At 46.4% G+C, this 11,264-nt stretch overlaps 1 protein-coding gene across 4 annotated transcripts in view; it reads right to left on the reverse strand.

The window, feature by feature from the left end:
* SPATA7 (spermatogenesis associated 7) overlaps positions 1 to 11,023 on the reverse strand; it is a 43,683-nt gene extending 32,660 nt beyond the window's left edge. Inside the window, exons 1-2 of one of the 4 annotated variants that reach the window (XM_076067639.1) lie at positions 10,857 to 11,023; positions 1,240 to 1,303 (exon numbers count right to left, since the gene is read on the reverse strand). In XM_076067639.1, the coding sequence (XP_075923754.1) occupies positions 1,240 to 1,303; positions 10,857 to 10,886 (94 nt within the window). In that variant the 5' untranslated portion in view covers positions 10,887 to 11,023. Of the gene's footprint in view, positions 1 to 1,239; positions 1,304 to 3,142; positions 3,651 to 10,285; positions 10,441 to 10,687; positions 10,795 to 10,856 lie in introns of those variants that run through there. The other 3 variants (XM_076067641.1, XM_076067638.1, XM_076067640.1) reach the window with 3 other exon arrangements.
* Positions 11,024 to 11,264: the final 241 nt, after the last annotated feature.

Raw genomic sequence — 11,264 nt, forward strand, 5'->3', positions numbered from 1 at the left:
TGTGTACAACACGTGCGGGATCGAACAGGATACGCGTGGCAGGAGCCACTCTACCCACGCGACACCAATGCGTTTACAAAGACAAAGATCCCCCGCCCCCCCAAGTGTAGCCTTCACAGACTGCAGGGGCAAGTGCTGTTAGCGAGCAGCACCTACGAAGGCCGGCACCTGCGGCACACGATGGGCGTTGGGTGGCCAGCAAAACCACGCCCGGCCGCCTTTGTCTCCCCCGGCGGCGATGTTTGCTACACACCGCGCACCGGGCCGAGTCTTATTGAGGCCGAGTCGACCTAGGGGAAGCCCAGGACCGGTTTCAGATAATCGTCACCGGCGTTGGTGGCCGCGTGTGTACTGTATAGCCTTCACAGACTGTAGGGGCAAGTGCTGTTAGCGAGCGGCAATCTATTAAGGCCCGGCACACCATGGGGGTGGGTGGCCAGCAACCCACGCCCGGCCGCCTTTGTCTCCCCAGTGGCGATGTTTGCTACGCGCCGCATCAGGTGCTGAATTGAGGCCGAGTCGACCTAGGGGGGGAGGCCCAGGACCGGTTCAAATAATTGCCACCAGTGTGTGTGTGGCACCACGTGTGTGTGTGTGTGGCACCACGTGTGTGTGTGTGTGGCACCACGTGTGTGTGTGTGGCACCACGTGTGTGTGTGGCACCACGTGTGTGTGTGTGGCACCACGTGTGTGTGTGTGGCACCACGTGTGTGTGTGTGGCACCACGTGTGTGTGTGTGGCACCACGTGTGTGTGTGGCACCACGTGTGTGTGTGGCACCACGTGTGTGTGTGTGGCACCACGTGTGTGTGTGTGGCACCACGTGTGTGTGTGTGCCACCACGTGTGTGTGTGTGCCACCACGTGTGTGTGTGTGCCACCACGTGTGTGTGTGGCACCACGTGTGTGTGTGTCACCACGTGTGTGTGTGTCGCACCACGTGTGTGTGTGTCGCACCACGTGTGTGTGTGTGTGCCACCACGTGTGTGTGTGATACCACGTGTGTGTGTGTGTGAGATACCACGTGTGTGTGTGTGTGATACCACGTGTGTGTGTGTGGCACCACGTGTGTGTGTGTGGCACCACGTGTGTGTGTGTGTGTGGCACCACGTGTGTGTGTGTGGCACCACGTGTGTGTGTGTGGCACCACGTGTGTGTGTGTCGCACCACGTGTGTGTGTGTCGCACCACGTGTGTGTGTGATACCACGTGTGTGTGTGGCATCACGTGTGTGTGTGGCACCTGTTCTCCTGCTGGACGTCATCCCGAGGCTCTCATCTCCACAATCCCGGCTCCACGTGGGGAGCTGCGACGCATCCACAAACAATGGTGGTGGAGGGGGGAGAGGGGAGGGGGTTGGTGGATGATGGGGAGATTGGAGGAACACTGTACAACTGGGTGGTCCAGATGTCCTGTGACTCCCCCCCAATTAATTGACCCCCTACATATATTTTTTTTTGGGGGGGGGTCGTTTGCATATTCAGTTCTGTTTTAAATAAAGCTTACTTTACAAAATATATATTAAGCTTTCGAAAATTAAATGGGGGGGCGGGTCACGAGACATCTGGACCACCCTGTATAACAGTCTTCCTACACAGCTACAATTGCACTTGTGGACTGTTATACACGGTGGTCCAGATGTTTCGTGACCCTTCCCCATCCCCATTCATTTCTCAAAAGCTTAAATAGTTTCAAATTTACATGTACAATAGCACGTGGCAATAAAACACCGCACTGTTACAGATACAATAGCACTGTGTAACACAACTACAATAACACGTTGACCAAAAACAAACCACTTCACTATGCCATAGCTACAATTGCAGCTGCACGGCACTGTAACAGCTACACCAGCGAAGCTGCATTTTTACAGCACCAATAGCACGTGCAGCTGCACTTTATAACACAGCTACAATAACATATTCCTGGTTATTTCGGTAAAGTCACGTAGAAGGGAAATAATAACATGATAAAAAAATAAAACAATAACATTCTCACGACGTTTCGATTGCAACACAAGCAATCATCATCAGGTGTGAAAACCACAGCAAGACATTTTTTTGAAAAAAGTAGCCAATTTTTTTCAACAAAAATTATTGCTGTGGGTTTCACGCCTGATGATGATTGCACGTGTTGCAATCGAAACGTCGTGAGAATTTGTTTTAATTTTTTTATTATTTTATTGATTCCCTTCCACGTGGTGACTTTACCGAATGAACCCAAGAATATGAATCCCTGCAGTCACGAAAGCTTTAAATCGAAAAATTCTACAATAACATGTTTGAAAAAAAAACACTGGACTATGCCTTAGCTACAACAGCATAGAGATCGCTGCACGGCACTGTAACAGCTACAATAAATAGCCTACGTGGAAAACCACTGCATCACAACTTGACTTCTAATGGGATAACAAAGTACCGTGTCCACTTTGCCACGATCTGTAATCCTAATGGTTGTGGGCGCAACTGAAGGCTATATAGTTTGTGTCAATTATGAAGTTATGCGTTCCGTTGTTGTAATGTTCGACAATGATGCAACTAATAAAGTGTTTAATCCGGAGATGCCGATCAATGAGAATCCCACCAAAATGCTGACTGCTCTGATGGACAGTGTGGTCCAGATGTCTTGCGACTCCCCCCCCCCCCAACACCAATTGACCCTCTACATTTTTTTCCCCTTTGAATATTCGTTTGTTTGAAATCAACCTGACTTTAAAAAATATATATTAAGTTGTTAGAGAATGAAATGGGACGGGGTCACAAGACATCTGGACCGCCCTGTACAATGGGGCTAATTAGACGTCACAAATTAGTGCAGTGCAATTGGCACGCTCAGTTCGGACGTATCCAGCTGGGAGCTCACGCTAGTCCAATTGGAACTACAATACAATAACCACACATTCTATTTGGGTATAATCACCGTTATAGTTCTATGTTACCGAACATTGTATCAAAACTACTACGAATGGACACGCGTGTATCTTAATTTTAAATTAAATCGGAAGACATGCAGTATGAATCACGACAGATACAGTGACATCTATCCAAATGCAGCTACAAAACAATGTTTTAAATTGTAAATACGACGCAGAAAATAAGAACTGTGTATGATGTAGTGTAGACGTATCAAAACGCAGCTCAATTACCGTGTATCCGACTGGATGTACAATGTATCCAATTACAGTATCCCACTACTATACATTTAATAGCTAATAGCTACAATTGTCTATAATGTATCCTATTGTAGCAATACAACGGGCTGCAGTGCTGCACTGTGTATCTACAAAACGATTTACCCAACCAGAACTAATCTGGAATGTATCACACTACAGTTACAATGGCATGTATCCAAATCTAGCTGTCATGTATCCAATTACAGCTACGATACAATGTACATATCCAGTTGTAGCTACAATACAATGTACCAAAGCACAACCATAATGTATGGAATACTATCTCATTAGCACTCAACCACAATGTTGTTATCAAACCTTGTCTGCGCTCAGCTACAACGTAAATCCGGCTAACTACTACTACAGCGATTCATAACGTCTCCTTGCCCTGCTGCTGCTGCTGTATATCTCCAGCACTGTGCCAACACTGTTGCTCGCGTTGCTATAGAGTTGACAGGGCTGTGCGTTTATCCCCCTCCTCCCCATCCTCTTCTCTCCCCTCCCTCTCTCCTCCCCATCCTCCTCTCTCCCCTCCCTCTCTCCTCCCCATCCTCCTCTCTCCCCTAATTCTCTCCTCCCCATCCTCCTCTCTCCCCTCCCTCTCTCCTCCCCATCCTCCTTTCTCCCCTAACTCTCTCCTCCCCATCCTCCTCTCTCCCCTCCCTCTCTCCTCCCCATCCTCCTCTCTCCCCTCCCTCTCTCCTCCCCTTCCTCCTCTCTCCCCTCCCCATCCTCCTCCCTCCCCTCCCTCTCTCCTTTTTTTACGATCAGAGGAAAACAGAAGATGCTCGGTGTAGTCGGCACTTTGCTTCCTTCATCATTTCGTTTTTTTGTGTTTTTTTCAATGCTTTGCTTTATGTGCTCCCCCCACTGTTTAAATGAAAGATTTCACGAAATATTTCACACTCTGCTCTCCTCCTTCTCACCCCTTCCCTCTCTCTCTTTTTTATTTATTTTTTTACGATCAGAAGAAACAAGATGATGCTCGGTGTAGTCGGCACTTTGCTCCGTTCATCATTTAGTTTTTTTGTATTTTTTAATGCTTTGCTTTATGTAACCCCCCCCCCCCCTTTTAAATGAAAGACCCAAATTTTTTTTTTCTTTTTTTTCCTTTCCCCTTCCCTCTCTCTCTACCCCCCTCTCTGCCCCCCTCTCTCTACCCCCCTCTCTGCCTCTCCTCTCTCTCTACCCCCTCTCCGCCCCCCCCCTCTCTCTCTGCCCCCTCTCTTCCTACTCCATTTGGCTCTCTCTCGCTCTCTTTTTTTTCTAACTACGACAAGTGCTGCATCTGCACGCAGCCCTTCCCACAGTCAAACGGCCTCCGACGGGTAGCTTAGATCTGCATGCAGAGCTCTCCGTCATCTGCCACCGAGCACACGGCCTCCTCCAGCGCCCACTGCTCCTTGAAGGCCGGCACGGCGTGGGTCAGCCGCGCGTGGCGGAACTCCAGCCACACCCTGGCTCCGACCAGAGCGCGGAAGATGCCCAGGCTGCTGGCCGGACGTTGCCCCTCCAGGGCCACCTTCCTCGCCCTGTATATGGCGAGCTTGGCGTAGCCGAAGAGCACGTTGACCAGCCCCTGAAGATGTTGGGGTCCGTCGCCCTTCGGGTATCCAAAGATGAGGACCGTCGGGGAGAAGTGGAGGCTGAACCTTAGGAGGATGTTTCTCAGGACCTTGAACAGCGAGTCCAGGCTCTTGCACTCCACGTATTGGTGCGCCACCGTCTCCACTTTACCGCAGAACCGGCACTCCGGGGACGTGTCGGTGAAGCGCGCAAGGGAGACGTTGGTGGTGACGGTGCCGTGGGCGATGCTCCAGCTGAGGTCGCCGATGCGGTTGTACGTCGGTCTGCAGTAGAGTTGCCTCCAGCGAGGCCTCTCCGGAGAGACGCAGGGCAGAGCTTTCCTCCAGGCATGGTCCTTGTGGCTCCTCAGGGTGTCCTGTTGGTGGAACCGGACCATGTAGGAGTAGAGCATCTTCCTCTTTACCTTTGGGAAGGCCACCTCCGGTAGGTCTTCTAGCCGGCACAGGTTGTGATCCGCCTTCGTTTGTCGGCATTGGCGATGCAGTGGCACGACTGAGAGCTCCGGTGGAGGGGGATCGAGAGGGTCTCGTCATCCCCAACGCCGATGGGGGGCATTCTCCCCGCTGCCGCTGAGAAGGCCCCCTTGGCTTCGGCCAGGATCCGGGCAGCCACCCGGAGCGACTGCAGCCCCCCCCCCTGTCTTTGCGGCCACGTCTGCTGGTCCGAGCCACCGGCCCCGTGTTTCAGGCTCCACCAGATCTCCCATCCTGGTGAGCTGCGCGTTGGCGAGGCGCCTCTCCATGCCTGGGGTGGCGGTGGTGGATGGCAGCTTTGTCTGTGGGTTCCTGAGGATCGGTTTGAAGACCAGATCCTCGGCCAATCGCGGTTGGTTCAGCCTCCTGACGGCGAGGGAGCTCCATGTCTGCAGGACGCTTCTGTAGAAGGGTGGCAGCTGTCCCAGTGGGAGGCCCTGCAGGTCCATGTAGAATAGTTGCTTGGAGCACAGTAGACCCCCCAGCTGTTTCAGGAGGAAGGAGGCCGTGACGCTCCAGGCCGACCCCCCTCTATCCTTCTCTCTCCCCATCCTTCTCCCTTCCCTCTCCTCTCTCCCCTTCCCTCTCTCTCCACTCCCCCTCTCCTCATCCCTCTCTCCCAGTGAACAATCTACCGCTTTACTGAGATGTTTTGTTTGGTGTCTAGGTTCAGGTGGGGAACTCGAGAGACAATGATGAGTTTCATTGGCCTAGAGTGACCCGGGTCACCTAAAATGACAATGCAAATGACATTAAAAACAAGTGGGAACAATTAAGAAAAAATAAATTAGACTCCACAAAGCAAGCGAATATAAATCGACGCAAAAAACAACCGCATTACGGAATGAATCGAAAACAGCAAAGTGTCATTTGACCGGGGTGGGATGGAAAACAATTAATCGATTAATATAACATTATTTGGTGACTAGTATAATTTCCCGGCATATGATGGGTTCATAAAAAAATTATTTATTGAAAAGTTATACAAATTTAAGATTGGATTGAATTTACTTAATTTTTTTTTATTTACGTACACACATTTAATGTAAATTGACGATCATCTCCCAATAGCTTTCCTGCAGATGCATTTTGTTGAATCGGCACTTTGATGTCGGTTGGATTTTTACATCTTGACAAAGCAACATAAGGTTGTCCATGGGGGAAAAAAACACAGGTTCGTTGAGATGAAGTCCAACTTACTCAAAAGTTTGTCCTTGTGACTTATTGACAGTGATAGAAAATTTAGAAATGATTGGAAACTGTCTTCGCTTCCAAATACTGTAAATGGCAAATTCACATCAGACGGTGCCATATCAATTGATGGGAATGAAGACGTCTCCACGATTGGATTCTGAAATGATTTCAGCCACAACAAAGTTGTGGTGCATTTTATGAATCACCAGAGCGTGTGCCATTGCATTATCCTTTTTTGGGGGTTGAGATTTCGAATCGGCATCACAATGGTTCCTTTTTTTTCTCTAGAAACCAATTCATGAGGTGGCATTCCAGATGGTGTTCGCAGCTTTGTGCAGAATATTCTATTCTGGATAATAATTATTTGTGATGTCAGTCGGATCCACGTGGTCTCCACCGCATTTCACACAGCGTGCAATGTCAGGCGTTAGGCACAGATCACCAAAACTATACGTACATTTTCAGAAGAAAATCGATCATTCTTGTAACAAATTTATAATTAGCTACAATTTTAAGAAGCCTTTCATGAAAAAAAACTTAAATTCCATGAAAATCCACGTAGCCTACCCAACTTTATAACACAGCTACAGCGTTAGGCACAGATCACCAAACCTATATTTATAATACAGAGTTGGCAGTGGTGGACAAGCAACAAACATGAACCAAAAAAAGTTCCAACAAATTCGTCAAGAACACTGCCTGAAAAGTAAATGTAAAATTGCCCTTCATGTGCTATTACGAAGGGCCATTGACCGAAACGTCGCCGAATTTATATATTTCCCTTTTTTAAGCCACAGTGTTATTGACGAACGTGCTGAACTGGTGAGTGTAGATTATCGGATGTCATTTCACGTGGACACAATTCCATGCTCTGATTGGTGTTTGTTGATAGATGACGGATATAGACTAGTTGAGTCATGTGATCCACTTCCAGACACTATAGACGCTACATATATCACAAGTAAAACAAATAACACTGTGTAACAAACAAAAACATATTGCTCCTGGGTAGTAAGTGTTATTTCCTAATTGCCTATACCTCAAAAGTACAGAAAATGGATATTATTCCCCACAAACTTTGCTTTTGTGACCACGACATTGATTTTTGAAATGTATCTATTTTCAATGAGAAAACGTGTGCATTTGTGTATTTCGTTCACATAAAGTCCTGGTCACAAAAGCAAAGTTTGTGGGGAATGATAGCGATTATCTATACTTTTTAGGCATACGCAATTAAAAAAATAACGCTTAGTACCCAGGGACCAAAATTGTGTTACATTGTGTAATCGATTGAAAAACATAAGAATAGTGTTTTACCCTTTCTGGCAATAAAACACTAAATACAATTTTTTGAAAGGAATCATGTCTATATTAACCACACGTACTTGTGAACATGCAAACAAACATGCTCTAATAACATATGCAAAAAATATCACGAAGAATATATTGTTGGATAGAAGCATAACCCTGAAATGAGAATTCATCATTACACCCCTATTAATGATTGAAGAATCAGTAATCTGGTAATAGTTTTAAATATTTAATATGCAATACTGTACTTTATTTCAAGCATATGAAAAGGGATCTTCCAAGCGTATAATGGCCCTACTCTCAATTAAATACTTTATACCACATTACAGTGCCGTAATAAGTATGTGAGGAGCTGTGACGCCGTGATCAGCGCATTAGTCACTTGCAATTGAGGTTTTACCTGGTGAAAAAACCTTTAGCTTAAAGTGCACAATGAACCTGGTTATTTGAGTTTGATTTCTAGCCACAGCGAACATCAGTGGGGAGTGATATCTGAACTGACCTTGAGCTTCCCACGTCACCGTTTGCACTCGCGAACGTGAGGAGGCCTTCATCCAGCAGCGGATACATTTGTTGAGATCACAATTTGTATAAACAACGTGACTACAGAATCAATACCAAAGTAGTCATATCAATAAATACGGAAATGAACGCAGTCGATTAAAAGAACACACTTATATCGACAGTCTATTCCTTCACGTTGAGAGGTGTAAATGGAATTGACAGAGGTAAAGAGGACGGTGTCATAAGCGTAGGAATGGTGTTTGACACCAAAGCTCTCACACAGGTGGCTAAGAGGAGACATGAATGCCAGAAACAGCAGGGGGCTGAGGACAAAACCTCTGAGGGATTGCATGCGAACTTGATTTCCGCAGATGAATACTCCCCCACCCTGAGAAACTTATTTCTGAGTGGGACATAATCCATTGTAGAGCTGGGTCACCGACACTGATGTCAGATTCCAAGAGGCTAATGAGAAGAGGGTGCTTGACGGTGCCCACAGAGATGTCCAGGCCAACGAATACGACGACTGAACCGGAGTCCACAATGCAAAGACTGCCATCGAGGGCCTTTGTCAGTGCATCCTCACTGGAGTAGGTCTGACAGAAGGTGGACTGGACAGAAGAAGTTTGGTGACGGTGGAGAGATTGGTAATTAATCAATAGCTTGCCGGGTCGTCGGGATTGAGGCCTGTTTTTTTGAGGCGTGGGGGTGACTTGCCCAGTTTCTTTGTACATGTTACTGCGAGACTCCTCATCCACGCCTGTAAACTTGACCACACCATCCCAATATTGCCGTTGTTCCACTGGCTCTCAATATTATCTCGGATCAATTTAAAAATAACTTAAATTCTTACAATCCGTGGACTCGCCCCTACCAACATCTCCCCTCTGAACTCATTCTACTCCCCCCTACAAGCAGTCTCCGACCTCTCACCTCTCCCGATTCCACTCCATTTCTCTCAACGCTCCAGTAACCACGGATTTCTGTCAAAAGCCTCCAGTCGACGTTCTCAGTGGTATGTCTGTCATTCTCCTCTGCTGCCTCCATAGTCTGGAACCCACTATCCCTGCCTTTATTCAAGTCCAGGCTCAAGACGAAATTTTTGTTTCCATCTAAATATGACTAACTGCCTCTTTCTATAAAATAAATATGCCCGTAGGTTTCTGTACAACGTATTGCGATGTGGTTGCATGTAGAATATGTAATGGTTGGTAACACCGCGCTGCTGAGAAAGTAGAACACTAAACTGGTGATTTTAAGTTGTAACCTATTCAGTTTACGACAAGCAGCAGTGCACATTGACCACTTACACGTTCCTAACACTAGGTGTTGCCAAATATGTGATCTAATTGAAATTGATTGCAGGGGGCTTTCAAATTGTCTCGTTTAACCACACCTGCAGCATATTATATGGATTACTTTACCAAGTCTGCCGACACAATAACTAATGTTGACGGGAAGCCCTGCAGTAAATCAGACATGTCCCACTGCCTGCAGCAGGAGAGAGTGCAAGAAAGCATGAAAGACACAACCGATACTGCCCGTGGTTCATAAATATAGCACATGATGCCTCATAGGTCATGCATGAAGAGCAATATGCCATTAATGCACCTTGCGCATCCGATTCATATTTAATTCACGCTTTGTTTATTTTAGGCTCTCTCAGGTTGTCGTCAATATTGAAGTTCCCGCAAGCAGTTTTCATTCCTGAGTTACCCAAAGCACTGGGATTTTTTTGGAGAATTTCCATTTAAGGCTGAGTGCCTTTAAGCATTAGCTCCGTCCGTATGTCTATCTGTAACGGTTGCAGGCACATGAAATATGATTTTTTTTTTTTAAAACATTATCCATAATGGATACAACTTTACTGAAACGTTGCCGCATGGTGACCTGTCTCAACCGACCGAAGCCCCCCCACCGTCCCCGCTAGAGCCCCTATCCGAGGGCGGTTGTGTCATCGCGGCCCTGCAAACGATAACTCGTGAAAAATAAAGTCGAATGTCAACGAAAATTTTGTAAAAATGTTGTGTGCGTATGATGGACTTACCGTATCGATAAAAGGCCAAATGTATCGAAAAGGTTGCCTAAAACTTAGGAGACACGGTCCAACAATAAAAGAGCTGTCCTCGGAGATAACTAAAATGTTTAAAGCACTCTTAAATATCAATTTAAAGCTTTCGTGACTGCAAGGATTCATCTTCTTTGGTTCTTTCGGTAACGTCACGTAGAATGAGAATAAAATAATAAATTAATGAAATAGAATAACAATAACATTCTCACGACGTTTCGGCCTACAACATTTCGGCCACAACACAAGGCCGCTTGTGTTGTGGCCGAAACGTCGTGAGAATTTTATCGTGTTATTTTATTAATTTATTATTTCATTCTCATTCTACGTGACTTTACCGAAAGAACCAAAGAAGATGCACCCTTAAATAGTCGTCCTCACGGTGCTAAGCAGTCGTTCTCAGAGATCCAGCCCTGCCGGCCCAAGATGCGCCACCCCGGTGTCCTCGTCGCGGCTGATGACCCTACCGCTGCCTGCACAGCTGACGTGGGCGCCTACCGTCACCGTCGCGAATACTTCTAGGGACAAAACGCCACGTTGGAAAACATACCAGAATCCACGCGTGTGCATAATTTTTCATGTTGTGATAATCGCTGGGCAAATACTTGGTTTTGACCTTACATATACTATACTATTTAGTTCTTTAGGTAAACTCACGTAGGTATAAAAAAATAGATCTTTTTTTTTCTTTCTACCTACGTGACTTTAGCGAAAGAACCAAAGAGTATGGATTCCTGCAGTCACGAAAGCTTCAAATCAAGATTCTTCCATGTACTGTAATAAGACAATGGAGTGCAATTAAACACTCGGTGTGTGTGTGTATATATACCCTTACCCGCAGAGAGCAGGAATAATGCAGTCATACGGGTTCTTCATTGTTAATCATAGACCTTAATCCTAATTGTAAAGTTGAATTACATACTGTTTACCAGAGTACATGGCGTTGTATGTAATGCGG

The sequence above is a fragment of the Petromyzon marinus genome, chromosome 17 (genome assembly GCF_048934315.1).
Source record: "Petromyzon marinus isolate PM22_M1 ecotype Great Lakes invasive population chromosome 17, UKy_Petmar_22M1.pri1.0, whole genome shotgun sequence".
In the NCBI taxonomy this organism is placed as follows: domain Eukaryota; kingdom Metazoa; phylum Chordata; class Hyperoartia; order Petromyzontiformes; family Petromyzontidae; genus Petromyzon; species Petromyzon marinus.